Here is a 21,165-nt window from a genome sequence, read left to right as displayed (position 1 = left end):
TGCAGGCAACTAGCCCAATATGCCAGACTTGATTTGTATTGTCAAGGTGGGTCGATGGACTGTTTCTGTTCTGTATAGTTCTATGACTCTAATTTTAAACCTATGTCCCTAGTTTCAGATAGCTCTACCCTTATAAATGTACGAAACATTTGACTATTTTCCCTAACTATGCCCCTTATGATGTTATAATCCTCTGAAAAGTCACCGTTCTCCTTCACTCCAGGAAATACAATCCCAGCCTTTCCAATTGCTCCTTAAAATTCAAGGCCTCCAGCTCGGGCAACATCTTTGTGAATCTTTTCTGCATCCTCTAGCTTAATCATATTCTTCCTATAATATGGCGACCAGAACTGTGCAGAATCATCCCAAGTGAGGTTTAGCTAACGTTTTACAGAACTGTAACTGGACCCAACTCCTCTACGCAATGCCACGGCTGATAAAGGCAAGTCTTCCATTCGCTTTCACTACTTTGCCTACCTGTGTCATCACTTTCAGGGAACTAGTCCCCCAAGGTGTCTCTTTTCTACAACGGGTCTCCAGCGATTGCCCATTCACAGTATATCTTGCTTTAGTTTAACCTCCCAAAATGCAATACTTTGCAGTTATTAGTTAAATATTATATAAAATTCCTCCACTTACTTTCCCAGTTGATCAATTACTAGATGTAATCTTACACAACCACTTTCATCATGCCACCAATGTTGTTGTCACCTGTAAGCTTCTTATCTATATCATTAATATATATGACAAATAACAACGCAATGAACACTGGCCAATTCAGACAAAATTTGAACAGGTATATGGATTGGAAAGGTTTAGAGGATATGGGACAGATGTGGGGAGATGGGACAAGTATAGATGGGATCTCTATACTTGAGGGGCACACCATTGGTTACGTGCCTCCAATCTGAAAAGCAACCCTCTACAATCTCCCTCTGCTTCCTACCACCAAGCCAATGTTTTATACAGTTGACTAGTTCCTGGATTCCATATGATATCTCCCATACCAGCTTGCCATGCGGAACCTTGTTAGCTTACAACACAACAGTATGAATATAGAATTCTCCAATTGCAGGTCGGCCTTCGTCTCCCACATCCCATATGACTAGTTTCCTCCGGTCGCACACCTTTATTTACACTCCCCTGGCCCTCATCACCCAGTCCCTGTTCGCTCCTCCACCTGCTCATCTCCCATTCTCCGTTCACTCTTTCTCCCCCCCCCCCCCCCATCCCCAAGCCTATTCCCTTCCACCCACCCTCTCGTTCTACATTTCACACCCCATCTTCCTACCTTATCAGATTCCACATCTAGACCCTTTTGTCTTCACTTTACTTTCAGCCTCTGTTCTCGAATTTATTCAGAACCATGTTAATAGAAAGGCGAGAAAAATGGACTTGCTCAATGTTGGATCAGCCATCATCTGATTGAATGGCAGCGCAGGGTTGTGGGGCTGAATGGCCTATTCCTGTTCCTCCTCCTTATGGTCATGTAGTCTTAATGCTGAAGCCAAGAATGAATGAAAGAAATGCAAGCTAGCTACAGAATAAACTGGGATGGAGGCTTGGAAAGATGGTCAAATGAGGATTTTTAAAAGGAGTAGAAGGTGAAGTGCTTGAAAGTTTGCAAAGCTTTACAAATAAAATAAAATTAAGCCAAGGAATATGGTTGGTAAGGAACACTTGCAATGTTTGGCCAGTACAAGTAGTTCAGTCAGACAGGGAAGCTCTAATAAGGATTGAAATATTGTCACTCTACCTTTTAACTGGAATCGCAATGATACCAGGTCAAAGATGCCTAGACCATTTTCATTAAGTGATGGGCACGGTAGGGGGTCAATTATCAAGTTGGTGGCAGAATCCAAGGTGCCTCCAGTATACTGAACTGATTTGTCAGTAAAAAAGCTAGTAAGAGAACAAGATAGGATTTAAAAGCATATGAATTTAAGAATCGATGTTGGAGTATAAGATTTTGGAATTTAAAATGTTATCTTAAATTTATGACAATTGGAATTAGTCTTTTACACACAGGAAATGTGGCCATGGTTTTTCAAAATATTATAGGTAATGTTCACATCTCTTGTATTTCTGTTAAGTAAATGTATTGCTGTTGATCCAACTGTGCCAACGGCAATTCCCCCTCCCCCACCATCACACAAGAACTTTTATTTTTAATACGGTGACCAATTCTTCACTGATAATGCTTATGAAGTGTCACAGGGTATGTAGCTCTGAAAGAAATGTGTAAATGTGAAGTAGTTTGTTACTTTGGTCACACAAGTATTAAAAACCCCCCAATTAAAATAATGGATTTTCATTTCTCAGGATTAAGCAGTTTTTGTTTCATTTAAGATTGGTGCCAATTTTAATTTGGCCCAAGTAAAACTAAAGAGGTGTGCTCTTTCAAAGGGCCAGAAACAAGAACAGTGATACTCATTGTAGCAGCAGATTTTTATATCGTTCAAGAGATTACTCCCTCTAGCCACTTAAGAGACTACATTTTTTTAATGGAGGATGTCGTAATACGCATGTGAGCCCTATGTGAGACCTTCAGAGCTTCTTCACAGATAAATCTTCATAAAACAGTCTTTTGATTAATAGTTTCTTTATTGGTGAAGAAAAACAATAAGATATTCATCGTCTGAAGAAGGGTTTCGGCCCGAAACATCGCCTATTTCCTTCGCTCCATAGATGCTGCTGCACCCGCTGAGTTTCTCCAGCATTTTTGTGTACCTAAGATATTCATCCAACCTTCTTCTCTGACTCGTACACTTTAATCTTCGTCAAACTAAAGCATATCACTTTTAAACGTTAGAAAACCCCTCGTGTCTCAGCAAAACTCTACATGGACGAAGGGTGTTCCTTCTGCCATGTAGCTCCGAGCTAAACTAAAACTAAGCTTCTGCGCAAGAAACCCAGCACCAAACACGCCCTTGACTACGTAATAAATCCCACACACATAATTACGGGCAGACAAAAATTTAAAGACAAATGCCATAATTAATGACACACAAAATAAGCCAAATGGCCACTACACTCATAATGACTCAATTGAAAACTGTTCTATGCCAAACTTATTCAGGAAAAATCAACTATACCTCCTGACTTTATACTTCAATGCCCGAGTTCTTTCAACAATTTCTATTTCATTCCAGGCCAGTCAATTGTAAGGCACCTTAAAAGTGGTCCACACAACATAATTAGCCATCTTGTTAAGTGACTCGTTGTAAGTCACTGTTGTAAGATACTTCACTCGTATTCTAAAATGGTTCAATTGTCTGACTGGAAAAGCAGTTTGAATAGTAAAAACAAAATTATAAACCTCTTTTGCAACCATGCCCCAAAAGCTAAATTGCTTTGGGTGAAAGTTGAAAAGTGTGTAATTCAACCGCATGAAAATCAGTAATGCGTAGTATGAGTTTATTTAACAGCTTAATTTTCTGAATTCAAAAGACTAAACTAAAAGTGATGAATATACAGAAATACATTTCTGCAAGTTAGTTATGGGTGAGAATTAAAATAACCAAACAAAAAAGATACAAAACTTGTCTCAGGACTACCCAAGATAAAATTCAGAGGAAAAAAGAAACGATCAACGTTATCTGAGCTTTGTGCATTCCAAAGAGATAGCCATATAGATTAAACTTAATAATGTTTAAAACAAATTATCACTTTTGATAAGCCAGCAAGGGTGGTGAAGCAAAGACAATGATTTTAAAAGGATGTAGATAACCACAAGCTATATTAATCTGAGTAAAAAAAACATACTGTGGGCAGAACTCAGCGAGTCAGGCAACATCGATGGAGGGAAACAGACAGACAACATTTCAGGTCAGGACCCATCTTCAGACTTAAATGCTGACTGACCCGAGTTACTTGGACCGTTTTTTAAAATTCAATGTTCCATCATCTGCAGTCTCGTGTGTTCAGAGATATAAACTTGCAAGGCCGCAGGAATAGATGGAAAATACAGTAGATTTGTTTACCTATTATTAGAAATAATAACTAAATCTACCTATTATTAGATTTAATTATATAATATGGGTAAAATATTATGTATATATTACTTTATAAAAGTAAAAAAGTTTTACTTTTGCTTCTCAATTAATTCCCAGTCAATTATATGATACCATAGAACTTTATTTATCCCAGGAGGAAAATTAATCTGCCAACAGTCATAAAACACAAAATACATGGTTAAAGTGATGAGTGGGAAAGATTGGGGATGTGCAAAGAATTGGGAGAGAGGGGGGTGGGAGGGGAGTCAGTCTACCCCATGACAGAAGGGGGAGGAGCTGTACAGTTTAATAGCCACAGGAAGAAAGATCTTCTGTGGTGTTCTGTACTGCATCTTGGTGGAACCAGTTTGTTGCCGAAGGTACTTCTTAGGTTGATCAATGTGTCATGGAGGGGGTGAGCTGTATTGTCTAAGGTGCTCAGCAGTTTGAGGAGCATCCTCCTCTCCAAGACCACCTCTCATGAATCCAACCCCGCCCCCAGGACGGAGCCAGGCTTCCTGATGAATTTGTTACTCCTATTGGCCTTCGCCCTGCTGCACCAGCACACAACAGCGAAGAAGATGGCACTGGCTACCACCGTTTGGTAGAACATCTGCAGCATCGTACTGCAGACATTGAAGGAGCGGAGCCTTCTCAAAAAGTACAGTTTTGAGATGACTGCAATTGTGGGCTGCATCAGTGAGGGGAGGGAAGCTGAATACAGAGTGTAGTCAACAACTTAAGTGGTGTGGGCTGAATCACCTGCAGCTCAACACTGACAAGACTAAGAAGTTAGTGGTGGACTTTAGGAGGAGAGGAACACCCCTGTCTCCATCAATGGTGTGGATGTGCAGTTTACCAGGGAGTACAAATACCTTGGAGTGTACCTGGACAGTAAACTGGACTGGGCCAGGAACTCTTAGGCCCTCTACAAGAAGGGACAGAGCCGGCTGTACTTTTGAGAAGGGTCCACTCCTTCAACATCTGCAGTAAGATGCTGCTGAGGTTCTACCAATCGGTGGTAGCCAGTGCCATCATCTTCACTGCCGTGTGCTGGGGCAGCAGGGCGAACGCTGTGGACACCAATATGATGAACAAACTCATCAAGAAGGTCGGTTCTGTCTTGGGGGTGGGGTTGGATTCATGGAAGGTAGTCTTGGAGGGGAGGATGCTCCTCAATCTGCGGAGCATCTTAGACAATACAGCTCACCCCCTCCATGACACATTGGTCAATCTGAGGAGTACCTTCAGCAACAGACTGGTTCCACCAAAATGCAGGACATAATGCCACAGGAGATCCTTCTTCCTGTGGCATTATGGATTCCCATGACTATCAAACTTTACAACTTCTCCCCCTTCTGTTATAGGGTAGACTGAGACTGACTCCCCTCCCTTTTTATGATTGTTGGCACATCAATTTCCCTCCTGAGATAAATAAAGTCTATCGTATTCCATCTCATGATTCCATAACAGGCCCTTCGACCCACCGAGTTTGCACTGCCCAGCGATCACCCTGTACATGAACACTATCCTACACAAAAGGGACTATTTACAGAAGCCAATTAGCCTACAAACCTGTACATATGTGAAATGTGGGTGGAAACCAGAGCTCCCGGAGAAAACCCACGTAGTCACAGCAAGAATGTACAAACTCTGTACAGACAGTCTCCACAATCAGGATTGAACTTGGGTCTCTGGCCCTGCAAGGCAGCAACTCTACCACTGCGCCACCTCTGCCTCTAATTATGTGAGTACCTCTATGTGGTGTGTACGAAACAGAAAAAAATCACCGGGGTGCAAGATTATGGAAAATTCCAAAACATTTCCCAAGTATTTTAAGGGCAAGAACATAATCAGGGAAAGAGTAGCAGTTATTAACAGACTTAATGATGGATTAATTATCAGGGCCTGATGAGATGTATTTTAGGGTTCTATTGGAAGCAGGGAGTAGATTGCTTGGGGAGACTTTCTTGAAAAAAAAATTACCGGCCACAAGTTGTGCTGGATGATTGAAGTGTAGCAAATTATTCAAGGACAGCAGGGATAAAGCAGATAATTGTAGCCTGCTGATTTTAATGCCAATGGTAGAGAAGTTAGGAAAATAATTTGAATGACAGGATTAATATACACTTGGAAAAGCAGGGATTAATCAATAATAGTCCGCATAAGATTTTTATTGAGGGGTGATGCTATCTGACCAATTCAATTGAAATGTTTCGAGTTAACAATATGGGGAGCGCAGCCCTTGGTGTAGTGAGGAACCTCTGAACAATTCCAAGAATCTCGTGCCATTGCAAGTAGATAAGGTAATGAAGAAAACGTGGCATGCTGTCCATCATTAACTAGAAGTAGAATATAAGAGTTGGGAGATTCTGGTACAACTTTGTGAAACAATGGGTGGTTAACAGCTAGAGTATTGTAGTTATTTCTGACCATCACTCTGTGGGGAGAATGTGATTGCACTGGTCTGTAGAAATTTCCTCTCGCAGCGGATTGTGAATCTGGAATTCTCCAAGGTAAAAATCTCTGCATTATTCCTGGTACTGCTTTGTTAATGATGGCAGAACCATGAGAATTCTGCAAGTGAATATATGGATATTGAGAGAGAGCGCTGAATTTAAATTCCCGAAGCATTATGATCGATTCTGGAAAAGGTGGGATTTGAGTGGGTTATTCTTCAATAAGCCTACGGACTGGAATCCTTGTCGGCAGGTTTCCTTGAGCTGTTGGAAGTTTAAATGTGATGGACAAGTGATAGGAAGTTGTGCTTAGATTTAGAACCGAGGAATAAAAACTCAAATGAAAAGCAGAAAGTGAGTTTTAAAGAAAGAGAAAACGAAGGTGAGAGAATACACAAAAAGGAATTTGGCAAAATCAATCTAAGATGCAAGGAATATAGTTATCATCCTTGGTTACTGTTTTTCAATCCTTTCGTCTCACACCTTCTGACTTGTCATCTCTGCCTTTTCTCAACCATTTGCCTATCAAAAAAACCCTCCTCCCCTATATCAACCTATTACCAGGGCTCGAAATTAACGGTTGCCCAGGTGCCAATGGCCACCTACAGTCCCGCCGAGCAACCTAAAAGCCGTGCCATTTTGCCCGGCTTGCCAAGCACCCGGGACCTATCATTCAACTCTGAGCGGGCCCCCCCCCCCCCTCTCTATCTCGCTCTTTGTCACTCTCCGTCTCCGCCCACCATCCGTGTCCAGGCCGCCGGTTCTCCACTCTCCGCCCACTCCTCGTCCGCCGGCACAGCCGACCGCCTTGCACATGCGCACTGCCACGGCCTGCACATCCTCCCCCTGCACATGCGCACAACCACTGCCAGCACATCATCGGCCGCCCTGCACATGCGCACTGCCACGGCAACTGGTCAGCGCCGGGCACTTTCTCCCTCCCTTTTGCATTGTGGGAGATCTGGCCGCCATTGCTGTCCAGTCGCCACCTCGCCGCGATCGTTGAAAACCAACGCAGATCACTCCCTGGAGCTGGAGTAACTCCCTGGAGTAACTCTTGCTTCTTGCTTTCCTGGTCCTCCAAAAATATTCCAAATGGAATTTAAACTGGAGGGGACCCTCCGCCACCAAACTCCAAACTCTGAAAAATAACAGCCTATTGCACTTTATCTGTTTATTTATTGTGTATATATATATATATGACCTATGGTATTTAGACACACTGAACTTTTATCAAGAATTTCATTGACCTATCTGGGACACATGACAATAAAACTCTCTTGACTCTTGACTTGGACTTAAGCAAAAAAGGGTTCTTGGGGGAAAAAAGAGCTACCTTAAATTTAGTTGTGTCTGGTTGGATAGCTATAGTAGGGTGAAGACTATTCCATGCTTTAATTGTCGGGGGAACTCCATGGAGCAGCCAGCATCTATGGATAGAAGAAATTGGGTGACGTTTCGGGTAGAGACCCTTCTTTCGACTCCCTCCGGTTTTAGTGTTTTTAGTTTAATTTAAAGATACAGCGTGGAAACAGGCCCTTCACCCACTGAGTCGACGCCGACCATCGATCACCCGTACACTAGTTATATTCCGCACATTAGCGACGTAAGAAGATAAATATTGAATACTTATTGAAAATATGAACATTGGCTTCTCCAATTTCAGGTAGTCCTTGCTTTCTCCCTCCTTCCCCTCCCATTCCCAGCTCTCCCACGGCCTACTGTCTCCACCTCTTCTTTCCCCCCCCCCCCCCCCCCCCCCCCCACCTCTGTCTGAGGAAGGGTTTCGACACGTAACGTCACCTATTCTTTTGCTCCATAGATATTGCCTCACCCGCTGCGTTTCTCCAGCATTTTTATCTACCTTCGATTTTTCCATCATCTGCAGTTCTTTCTTAAACATATTATGGTCTCTACCTCCTAATGGCTTCTTTACCTCGAGTTCCCTTATCAAATCCGGTTCATTACACAAGACTAAATCCAGAATTGCCTTCTCCCTGGTAGGCACCAGTACAAGCTGCTCTAAGAATCCATCACGGAGGCACTCCCTTTCTTGGGGTCCAGTACCAACCTGATTTCCCCAGTCTACCTGCATGATGAAATCTCCCATAACAACCGTAGCATTACTTTTGCGACATGCCAATTTTAACTCATGATTCAACTTGCACCCTATATTCAGACTACTGTTTGGGGGCCTCTAGATAACTCCCATTAGGGACTTTTTACCCTTATCATTCCTCAATTCTATCCATACTGACTCTACATCTCTTGATTCTATGTCACCCCTCGCACGGGACTGAATTTAATTCCTAACCAACAGAGCTACCGCACTCCCTCTGCCCACCTGTCTGTCTTTTCGTTAGGACATATACCCTTGAATATTCAGGGTATACGTCGTATCGGAATTATTGATAAGCGTTTTGAGCCAACTATGGTATGCAAAGAATTTAAATACAAGTGTTGTAATTGAACTCTAGCATTGTTTAAAAAAACAAAACTCCAGGTCTCATTACTGATGACTGCAGCCACTGTAGCAATGTTACAAAATTTTGAGATTTTAAAAATCAAGTCTGAAATTTATCCCATTAGATAAAACATAAAGCAGTTTAATTTGATACGTAATTCACTTTCATATATTCAGTATAAAAAAAGTCATGGCCATTTTCATACTCGGAAATTAGCATCTTGTTCCCTATTGCTTTTCTATTGACTTAACACAAAAGCTGTGATCGAGGACAAAAGCCCACAACTTTCTTAAAAATTAAGAGAACTGAATGAAATGTTCAGTTATTATAGATTGAAGCATTCTGAAACAAATATAAAACATGATGACCTGAAATTAAAGCATATAATTGGTTAATTAATTACCTAATTTTAGCTAATTACAAAATTGACCATTGTGACGGAAATAGTAATAAACACCCAGACTACCTTGAAAATTCAAAAATGTGATATTCTCAAGATCAGAACTTTAATATTGTACAATATGCTGTAAGTCCATAACAGATAGGTGAATAAATTACAATTTCTGGCAATAGACCGATTTTATGGAGAAGATCAGTTGCTAGCTGGTACATTGGCATATCATAATCAGTAGCATCATCATACTCCTCAGATTGTAACCAATAAGCAACTCTGTACACCTTGTTTTTCCTCAACTTTTCAATTTTGGCATTGTAAACTACGTTTTTGCTCTACAAACCACGCATGACATGCCTTTCTGCCCACTACTTTCCCATTAAGAATGTCCTGTACATTCCATTTCTTAAGAAAAGGATATTTTTATTAAATAGCGTAAGTATCAAACTAGATATCCAAATAACAAACTGATCCCATTCACAAGAATTCACAATATAACATGATGTTTAAATCTCACTTTGTCGCGAATTTCTATGCCAAATCGAAGGAATTGAATGTTTAATTCCCATACATTTTACTCTGTTGGTTTATAACAATGCAGCAGGCAAGGGCCGTTTTGCACAGATGTGGTAAAAATCCACAAACATCCACTCTCAAGATAATCAAAATGATTATTTTTACACAATGTCATATGAACATCTAAATTATCTATATTTTGTGTTATTGTCTATCCATGATCAATATTTTCATACTAAATGTAAAGGAGTGATTACTGACACACTGTAAGCTTTACTGTGAGTTTAATATAGCACGTGGCACACACGTCCCAGCACTGACTGCATCCAGCCTTCAGGCGTACTGGAACCTAGTGGGAGGAATAAAGGGAGGATACTACAGTTATACTAATATGATGGGGCGTGGTTAGTGGTGATGAGGTAACTACATTATAGGTTGCATGCATAACCCATCTACATCCTTTCCCTTACAATTCAAACAAGTTACTACAGTGGCAGGTTTATTATACAGTACCTGCAAAGCTAAGCAAACTCTCCGTAGCGAGCCGGAGGTTTTACAATCCGACCCGAGCGAGTGCGCACAGCACCTTCACCCTCCCCACCCGAAAGAATAGGAGGAGGGACAGGAACAGAAACAGGAGGGGGAGAGAAGATGGGTGGGGAACCCAGCTTGAAGGGGGAACGGAGAGGCACAGGTGAGCCAGGTGAGAATGAAGGGGTAGAACGAGCTGAAGTTGGAGAGAGAGAAGACCTTGCAGGAGACAGCAGAGCCTGGGGAGCAAGCCCGGGAGGAGCAGGGGGGGCTACCCGAGGCAAAAGGACCGACCGTGGCATGCAGGGAGCAGATGGTACGTTAGTGGAGGAAGGCTCGACACGCGATGGAGGGGTATACGGAATCGCAGGAGGTGGTTTGGGCTCATTGACCGCCAACAGGTGCTGGCGGCTGCGTCGGTATACAGTCCCTTCGAAATCCACGAGGTACGACCGTGGCGCGCTGTCAAACCCGACGACGGTGGCAAGTCGGGAATAGCCGGTGGGCGTCTGCAAGCGGACGACCTGTCCAGGCATCAGTGGCGAAAGAGGGCGGCAGGATTTATCATGCGAGCGGCGCTGGATCACGTGCTTCTGGGCAATACGTTTCTGGACATCAGCAGGCTGCAGGACTTTGGGCATCAGGGACTGCTGGGCAATAGGCATCGGAGGGCGGACAACTCGGGACATGAGTCGCTGGGCAGGGGATCCTATGGTACTGTCTCTGGAAATGTTCCGAAGGTTCAGGAGACCCTGATAGAAATCCCCGTTCGAGAGGCGGGTTTGTTCAAGCAGGTGCTTAGCGCTGCGGACCGCCCGTTCATCCAGACCATTGCTTTGCGGGTACTCCGGGCTGCTAGTGAAATGATTAAAGTTCCACTTTGTGGCAAACGCTCGAAACTCGGCGCTGGTGAACTGGCGACCGTTGTCTGTCTGCAGCCGGACAGGGGAACCAAACGTGGCAAAGTGGCAGCGAAGCTTGCTGATCACCATCTCGGAGGTGATGGCAGGGAGGAGGTCCACCTCGAACCAATTCGAGTAAGAGTCTACTAGCACAAGGTATTGCCTCCCACGCCAGTCGAAAATATCGGCAGCCAGAGAAGACCATGGCATGTCAGGTGCAGGCTGCTGCAAAAGTGGCTGTCTTTGCTGATGCGGGGCAAGCGAATGACAGTCCGGACAGGAATCCACCCTGGCCTGGATGTATTTAGCCATGGCCGGCCAGTAGTACTGTTCCTGGGCATGTGAGATAGTGGCATCTGCCCCGGGATGACCCATGTGGGCGGCATCAAAATACAAGCCATGCAGCGAGGCCGGGATGACAACTTTGTGTCCTTTGATAATAATACCGTCACGGAGGACTAACTCATCGCGGACCAAAAAATAGGGGTGGACGCTGGCAGGCAACGAATTCCGTTTGGTGGGCCACCCGCGCTTGATGACAGCAGCAAGCTGCTGCAGGTCGGGGTCGTTAGCGGTATGTTCAACCAAGCACTGCAGCTGGTGAGAAGGGACGAAGTTAACGTTCAATACCTGTAAGTCCGACTGCTCGAAGGGGTGCTGGTCGCAGGAGGCCCGGGGGGCCCGGGACTGCATCAGCCACATGCATCTCGGTGCCCCTCTTATATATGATTTTAAAGTCAAAGCGCTGTAGCTGCAGCATCATCCGCTGGAGCCTGGCAGGAGCGCAGTGTATTGGTTTGTTAAGTATCGTTACCAGTGGCTTGTGATCCGTCTCAACGGTGAACCTGGTGCCAAATAAGAAGTCCTTAAACTTCGAACACGCGAAAACCACCGCCAGCAGCTCCTTCTCTATTTGAGCATAGCGCTGCTCTGTGTCCGTCATGGTCCGAGAGGCATAGGAGATAGGCAGCAGCGAGTCATCAGCGTGGGGTTGCAGGCAGGCAGCACCCAGACCAAATCGAGAGGCGTCGCAAGTGACCACGATCGGACGCAGCAGATCAAAAAACTTCAGGGTAGGTGTGCTGACCAGCCTGCTGGTGGTGTGGAAACCATGCCCAGGCAATGTCCTTCTTTGTGAGCTGTCTCAGGGGTGCGCTCAACTCGCTGAGGTCGGGGATAAACTTCCCCAGATAATTCACCATACCCAGGAAACGCTGCAGACTGACAAAGTCTGTCGGGGCGGGCAGCTCTGAGATGGCGCTGGTCTTTTGCGGGTCTGGCTTCAACCCTTGGGCCGTGAAAATGTGGCCGACATATGTGACCTCAGGCACCCGGAACTTGCACTTTGACCGATTGAGCTTCAAATTTATCTGCCGAGCACGGTCCAAAATCCGCCGGAGGTTGTGGTCATGTTCGGCCACATCCCTCCCATAGACCAGAATGTCATCCACAATAATCGCGCAGGGCAGACCTGCAAATAGTTGTTCCATTGAACGCTGAAATACCTCGCTGGCAGAGTTGATGCCGAACGGCATCCGTAAAAACTTAAACCTGCCGAAGGGCGTGCTGAACGTGGTCAGGTCCGTGGAGCGTTTGTCCAGTGGTATCTGCCAGAACGAACTTCTGGCATCGAGGACGGAGAACACAGTGGCTTGTCCCACCTGGGCGGCAACATCTTCGACAGTCCTCATGGGGTAGTGGGGCCGTTTAATCGCCATATTCAAGTCCTTAGGGTTGATGCATACCCGTATCTCATTTTTTCCTTTCTTCAACGTGGCGACCATGGTGGAGACCCATTCGGTTGGATCGCTGACAGCCTCCAGCACTCCCATGTTGACCATGTCCTTCAGCATATTCTCCACCTTGCCCTTCATGGCAAAAGACACTCTGTGGGGTGGACGGATCACAGGCACCACAGATGGGTCAGTCACGATCTTGTACACCAATGGCAGCTTCCCCAACTTGTCGTCAAACAGGTCTGGGTATTCAGATAGTGGATCCATCACAGCTTGCACCTCGTGGACCGTAGGGTCAAACGACACCAGACCAAGATCCTGGCAGGCCTGTTTGCTCAGCAACGTCACACAGTCACTGTCCAGAATGAAGAAAGACAGGTCCTGGGAAGATTTCTGCAGCACGCAGTGGAAAGTCGCCCTCCCCACAGGTGTTAGTTCCTCTCCCCCATAGGCACGCAAAACAGAGCGGTCTGCAGTCAGCAGCTCATTATTCCTTATCTGGTGGAACAGCTTTGTTGACATTACGTTCACTTTTGCCCCCGTGTCAAGTTTAGCAGAGAAGGACTTATTGTTTACAGTTATGTTCACAGAAGGATCGGGGAGTCGAGATCGGCTGTGGAGGAGAGTGTAAATACTTACATCTCCCGTGGAATAGCTGAGCTCAGAGTCGGGGGCAGCGTCAACAGAGGGCTGAGAATCCATCTCGCTATCAACTTGTAGAAGGTTGTTTAGGAGTTGTCTGGGAGCTGAGGGCACTTTCCCACGGGACCGGCAGGCAGCTGCAAAATGGTTTCTTCTCCCGCAGAAATTGCAGGTCTTCCCAAGGGCTGGGCACTGTGATTCTGAGGAGTGCACGTAGTTGCAGTTAGGACACTTCTGAGATCTCGGGTCCCGGGGTGTACGAACGGGCCGCGGTGGAGTGCGAAAGTTGTTCTTCATCCGTCGTTGTCCAGCAACACCAGTTAAATTTATGGCTCGGTTGTCAGACCCCCTCTGTCCATGAGGAGGGGTGACCACTTCGGCAATGCGGCACGCATGCATTGCCTGAGTCAGGGTTAGGTCAGGCCATTGCAGCAGGTCGCACGCAGCTTCTGGTCGATCATACCAGTGACGAGAATGTCTCTGGTGAGCTGGTCGCGCATGGTTTCAAATCGGCACCGCTGGGCAAGGTGCCGCAGGTCGGCGATGAAGCATTCAACAGGTTCATCCGGCTGTTGCTTGCGTGAGAAGAACCTGGCCCGCTCCAGTATACGGTTGGAGGGCAGGTCACATATCTCCGCGAATTTGCGCAAAAGACATACCGGGTCGTCGGCCGATTCAGCTGGCTCGACCGGCTGGTCGTTGTCATCCAGGACCGCTGGTTCGTAGACAAAGGCTTGAGCTCTCTTCATTGCGTCGGGACCGGCCAGGTTGAGCAAGAGTGATGCTTTGACCGCGGCTGGGTCGTTCCGGTGCGCAATATTGACGTAGTGAGTGTAGTCCATCACAAAAGTCGACCATCGCTCCGCAATATCAGCGTCGAAGACAAGGGGAGATGGCTTTCGGCATGAGGATGCCATATCAAGGGAAACCCAACACTGGGCACTAACGGGGACAAAATAAATGAAAACCGGTAAACGGGAAACGCGAGTTTTAAACTTCTGACACCATGTAAAGGAGTGATTACTGACACACTGTAAGCTTTACTGTGAGTTTAATATAGCACGTGGCACACACGTCCCAGCACTGACTGCATCCAGCCTTCAGGCGTACTGGAACCTAGTGGGAGGAACAAAGGGAGGATACTACAGTTATACTAATATGATGGGGCGTGGTTAGTGGTGATGAGGTAACTACATTATAGGTTGCATGCATAACCCATCTACACTAAATATCTGACTAAAAACATCCACAGTACATAGTTTTTAGTCAGATATTTAGTATGAAAATATTGATCATGGATAGACAATTACACAAAATATAGATAATTTAGTTCTTATGACATGATTGTGCAAAAAATAATGATTTTGATTATCTTGAGAGTGGATGTTTGTAGATTAAGATACACAGAGATCAGATTGTCGCCGCGGCCATGATTTTATGCTCAGTCAGACAGGACACAGCCGATATCGGGGCCTAAATAACATATTTCGCATCATCAGATTAAAATGAAATTACACAAGATAAGATGTTAAATAAACGCCAAACAGTACATACATTTTGATTTGTCTTGAACTTGCGATCTGTGATTTATGGCGTTTTAATCTGATGATTTTCATCCAGTGATTCAATACTTAAACAACATTTTTTTAAAAACGCGAACGGGATCACAGAACGAAATTTCCTCATAAGCTTGTTTTATGAGGAAATCTCAATAAAAACCTGCATTTTACTAACCCCCCCCCCCCCCACCACAGCCTCTCGAGTCGTACTCACAGGCAGTGAGCAGATCAAGAGCGCCACTGATGGCAAGAATTTGTAACAACGCTATATTAATAATATGTAGTAGAAAAATATTTATTAGTCTACTATTGGAAAGAGATTTGTTTTAATAATTGAAGCATTTAATAAATCTAACAAATATGTTTGCTTTAATTTTACAGGTGCTATCAAGCAAATTTTAGAGAATGAACTACAAATTCCTGTGCCACAAATGCAGTTAAAAGGTTGGAAGTCAACAGATATAAACGACAGTGTGAGTTTTTACTGCTGCTTAACATAATGCAAGGTTGAATTTTATTTACAGATTGTCTAAAAGGGATTTAAAAAAAAAAAATTATCTTCTTTAAAGGGTGTAGAAACAGGATATCTTGATAGGAAATACCTACTTGCTTTACGTGCTGTACAATTAGATACATGTATATTATCAGGATTTTTTAACCAAGGAATTAAATTATTTTATTTGAAGCCAGTTAGCATGTGGCCTCTCTCTGGCAATAGAGGAAGCCCAGGACAGAAAGGTCAGATGGAAGGAGGAGTTAAAATGTTTATTAACCGACGATCCGTTAGGCCTTGGTGAACTGAGTGTAGTATTTGGTGAAAATTGTAGCGATGGTCTTGCCGATGTAAAGGAGGCTGTATCTGGGAACACCAGATGCAGGAGATGGGGTTAGAGGAGGTGCTTGCGAATCTCTGTCTAACCTGGAAGGACTGCTGGGGTCCCTGGATGGAGATGAGGGAGGAGGTATGATGGCAAGTGTTACATCTTCTGCGGTTGCAGGGGAATGTACCTGGGAAGAGGTGGTTTGGGTGGGAAAGGATGAACGAACCAAGGAGTTGCGAAGGAAGCAGTCTCTGTGGAAGGTGGAAAGGGGTGGGGATGGGAAGATGTGACTGGTTGTGGGACCACATTGGAGGTGATGGAAATGTCGGAGAGGGAGATTAAAATTTTCCTTCCAGAATTTTGTACTCAATAACCTCCCTACCATTGATGTTAGACTCCCAGGCCTGTAATTACTTGGCTTATTGCTTCTTCCCTTCTTGAATGTGGTTACCACATTAGCTGTTCTCCAGTCATCAAGTACCTCGCAAGTAGCAAGCAAAAAATTGCGTTGGCCCCGTTCCCCCAACGCAATAATCCGCCACTCAACCGTTCCCCCAACGCAACTCGTTTCCACCACTCACCCATTCCCCCAACGTAACCCGTTCCCCAACGCAATATTCAACCACTCACCCATAGCCCCGACTGGGGGCCTGGTCCCCCAACGCAACCCGTTCCCCAACATAAGATTCCACTACTCCCCTGCCTCCCCCAGCACTGGACTTTAAAAAAAAAAATCAAATTCCACTTCCCCTGCATCCCCCAGCACTTCCAATTCCACTTCCCCTGCATCCCCCAGCACTTCCAATTCCACTTCCCCTGGCCCCTCCCACTCCTATTCTATGATGGCAAAATTGTTGCAAATGTCGGGTGGAGGACTGTGAGATCCCATTGTGACGTCACAGCTGCAACTGCCAGCGTTGAAGTGATTATCAAAGTGGATTTAGTAAACTTAAAAATGTGATAACGTGAAATATAGCGTCAATCTGAACGAAACTTGATACAAACAACCACAGGTCAATGGTGAGTAAGGTGGGTCAAAAAGATTGCGCTATTGCGTACTGTTTTGGCGTAGTTCCTTGAGATCGCACGCACTCAGACAGACAGACGTCCAAACAAGACGAGACGTGGCAATATAAAGATAGATAGATGAGGGGCATGGAAAAGGTGAATACTAAATCTATGCAGTATTGATTCAGGGTGCGCTGAACATGCACACAAAGATCTTTGTTAACATCAATGCTTCAAAGGGAAACAAAAATGCTGGAGAAACTCAGCGGGTGAGGCAGCATCTATGGAGCGAAGGAAATAGGCAACGTTTCGGGTCGAAACCCTTCTTCAGACTGAGGGTCAAAGGGTACTGCCATTTACTATATAATTTTCTCGTGCATTTGACCTTCCAAAATCTAACAGCTTGCAATTAAACTCCATGTCCTGTTTTGCTGCCCATGTTTTCAACTGATATATATCCTGTTGGATGTATCGTTTGACAACTAGCGTTACTAACCACAGCTCCACCAATTTACGGTTGTTGCAAATTTAATAATCAGACTACCTACATTTGCATCTAGATCATTTATATACAATGATATCCCAAACAACTGAACTGATCCTTGTGGAACACCATGGACAACCAGTCAGAAAAGCGGCTAATTTTAAATCCAACTTACCATCTCCTTTAATCTTCCAGACCAGCGGACAGTGAGGGACATTGTCATATGCTTTACAAAAGGCCATGTAGATATCATCCACTGCCCAACCATCATTCATAATCTTCATTGGTTTCCCTCAAAAGTTGTGAGACTGTCTATCCCACGCAAAGCTATGGTGACTTTCCTGAATAAATCCATCTGAAGGGTCTAATTTACTCGTATGTAATTAAGCAATTTTAATGAAATGTAGATGAGAAATAGAATTTTTGTCAATTTATTTTGATCTTCTTGTCTGTTCTGAAAAACTTGAATTAAATTGAGCATTGTTTTTCTCCCCTTCTGTAGACTGTCCTAAGGTCTCTGCACTTGCCTAAGAATAATAGCCTTTATGTTCTCACACCTGACATGGCTCAACCAGGATCAGATGGACCAGCAACAAGTCAGTCTAGGTAAGCTGTCATGAGAATTTTATTTAGGGTTTATCAGTCTTTTATACCTGTGATGCTGCTTGATCCAGTCAACTACATTTGCCATTGTGTATAGTAACCAAGTTCTAGTTTTTAATATGGGCATGATTTTTACTTCCAAATTTTCTTGTGATACATCCATTAGTCCCTGATTTAATTGTCTACTATTTAGAAAAGAATGGCTTAGATTTTGAAATGTTTAGGGTGTATTTCTACAGATGTTGCCTACTTATCTGTTGCAGTATTGTTGAGGAGCCATGGAAAACCTGGAAAGGCATGATTATTACTATTTGTACTAATTTTTTTCAGGTTTTTTTTCAGTCTTCAAGCAAATCTATAATCGATGAGTGAAGGGACCCTTGCAGAAATTCATTCCCTTTGAATCTAAGTGGCAGGGGGTTCTGCAGCTGTGGTGTAACATTATCTTGTCTAAAATTATTTTTTAATTAACAATGACCGCATTAGCCATTTGAACGAATCATCAGTTTTATTGTGTCTTTTATGAACTTTGATTAATTTGATATCTACTAAAAGGAAAAATTGGGATACTTGGACTGCATGGCAAAGCATTTTTGAAAAAGCATGTGTTTATTATTGCAGATGCACAGCATCCTGAAAAGATAGGTTAATGTTTAGATTTTGTTGCCTATCAACAATTAAATTTTGATTTTTGTTTTTGTTCTGGAGATGGTTCAGGTGTGTCTCAGGAAGTGCAAGATGAGCCGTGAATGTACTATATGTATTATTGAGTTCTCGAAGTAATCTGGCTTCACATTATCACTTTGAGTATTTACAATTAAACAACAAATTTTATGACATTTTCGATTCAAATTGTAAAACTGATGCAATAGCACCATTGCTGTCTAAATTATGTGGTCACATTATGAATTGATTAATTATAAATTGACATGGCTTTGACAATGGCGATGAAAATTAAAGCTAAACTGACAAGCAAAAAAGGTTTAAGAAAGAACTGCAGATGCTGGAAAAATCGAAGGTGGACAAAAAATGCTGGAGAAACTCAGCGGGTGAGGCAGCATCTATGGAGAGAAGGAATTGGCAAAGTTTCGGGTCGAGACCCTTCTTCAGGTATTGCACGAGAAGTATTGCACGGGAGACAGGATTTTACGATGGGTCACTTTTTTCTCAAATGAATTATTCTTGCCTATAAAGACAAATAATTGGATGCACTCAAGCAAAATTGCTTTTGAGAGGATGAGGAAGTTCAGAAAGAGTATGTTGAGAAGCATTTGTCATTGAGTAGTTAAGATCTTGATTGCTTTAAGAACAAATTTGATATTTTCAGGTGTTAACATTTTGTTTTTCTGGGATCTTTATTTTATATGCTATCCCTCTGATTAGATGACCTCTCATTTGAGATTTATACAGTGACAGACCTACTGCCTGCTTATCCATCTTCCAGTGCTGTATAAACCATAGTTTTCTGCAGTATAATGTTGGAAAAACTGAAATTAATTTCTTCATTTCCTGGTACATACTCGATTACACTAGCAGCTGATACCATCTCATGCTCAATGAACATTTCAGACCGGTGGAATCATGGCAGCCTATTTGATTCCAAACTGAACATACAGTACAACATTCTTGCCTGCAGAGAGGTCAACATAAGTGAAGAAAATGCACTGAAATCAAATGTGAGGATTGCCATTGTTTTTATTTTAATTTAATTCACCCCTCTAGCAGGAGCTAAAAAATGATCAAAATCTTTGAAATGTTACAGTATTGTACCACTGATTTGGAAAGCAACGACACATTTCAGTCCATGGGATGAAAGATGTAGGTTGAAGATGGAATGATAGCTAGCGAGCATAAAGGATGAAGGATGTTTCTATTTTTTAAAAGGGGTTTTTGGATGTTTTGGAAGGAAGACATCTGTATTTAATGCCAGCAGTTATTTAGCTGCTGTTCAGCTGGCTATTTCATCTACATTTAGTGATTGAGAACTTAGAAGATACGTTAGTTTATCTTTCCCTGAAGCTTTTCTAAAAAAATAATTATCGAGTTAAGATTTTATACAGTATTTTATGTGATACAGCATGATGGAAGGACCAAAATTAAAACCAAAGCCTAAACTTACCACCAGGTGGTGTGCATGATCAAAATCATATGATAAGAACTTAACATAGAATATAGAACAGTACAATGCGGGAACTGGCCCTTCGACCTACAATGTCTATGCCAAACATAATGCCAAATTCAACTAAACCCTTCTACTTGCACATTTCCACATCGCTCCATTCTCTACATATTCATCTGCCTTTCAAAAAGCCTCTTTGATGCTACTGCTTCCTCGACCATCCTGGCAGGCACCTTACTGGCCTACCACTCTCTGTGGGAGGGAAAAAAACTTGCCCTGCACATTTTATTTAAAAAGTTCTTTGCTCAACTTAAAGCTATGTTGTCTGGTATTTGATATTTCCACCTTGGGGGGGGGGGGTTATCACAGTCTCCTCCATCTATGCCTCAGAATTTTATAACATTCCATCAGGTCTCTCCTCAGAGATTTTTTGAAAAGAGGATCGATGAAGGCAGAGCAGTGGACATTGTCTATATGGATTTTAGCAAGGCCTTTGTCAAGGTCCCACATGGTTGGTTAGTCTGGATAGATAGTTCACATGTAAGCCAAGGTGAGCTACCCAAATGGATTCAAAATTAGCTTGGAGGATAGTTGTGGAGGGTTGTTTTTCTTAATGGAGGACTGTGACCATGGAGCCCCCAAGGGGTTGAAACTGGGTCCACTGGTCTTTGTCATCCAAATCGTTGATGTAGATAACAATGTATTAAATATTGTTATTACATTTGCAAAAGGCACCAAAATTGGTGGGATACTGGACATTGAGGAAGAATATCTAAGTTTACAACAGGATCGAGATCAGTGGGATGGTCGGCCAAGGATTGGCAAATGGAATTTATCTTTGGTATGTCAAACCAGGGTAGGACTTGCACAGTAAATGGCAGAGCTCTGAAGAGTGTTGCAGATTATAAAGATCTAAGTATAGGTGGCTGTT

At 43.5% G+C, this 21,165-nt stretch overlaps 1 protein-coding gene across 1 annotated transcript in view; it reads left to right on the top strand.

Annotated features, from left to right (window-relative positions):
• The window catches only part of faf1 (Fas associated factor 1), a 278,615-nt gene that overhangs the window by 37,127 nt on the left and 220,323 nt on the right, over nucleotides 1–21,165 (top strand). Inside the window, exons 5-6 of the mRNA XM_033028571.1 lie at nucleotides 15,581–15,672; nucleotides 18,015–18,118. Coding sequence (XP_032884462.1) covers nucleotides 15,581–15,672; nucleotides 18,015–18,118 — 196 coding nt within the window. The remainder of the gene's footprint in view (nucleotides 1–15,580; nucleotides 15,673–18,014; nucleotides 18,119–21,165) is intronic.

Source organism: Amblyraja radiata, chromosome 10 (genome assembly GCF_010909765.2).
Source record: "Amblyraja radiata isolate CabotCenter1 chromosome 10, sAmbRad1.1.pri, whole genome shotgun sequence".
NCBI classification, from domain to species: Eukaryota; Metazoa; Chordata; class Chondrichthyes; order Rajiformes; family Rajidae; genus Amblyraja; species Amblyraja radiata.
Note: the sequence above shows the minus strand (reverse complement) of the source record. Positions and strands in the feature narration are given on the sequence as shown.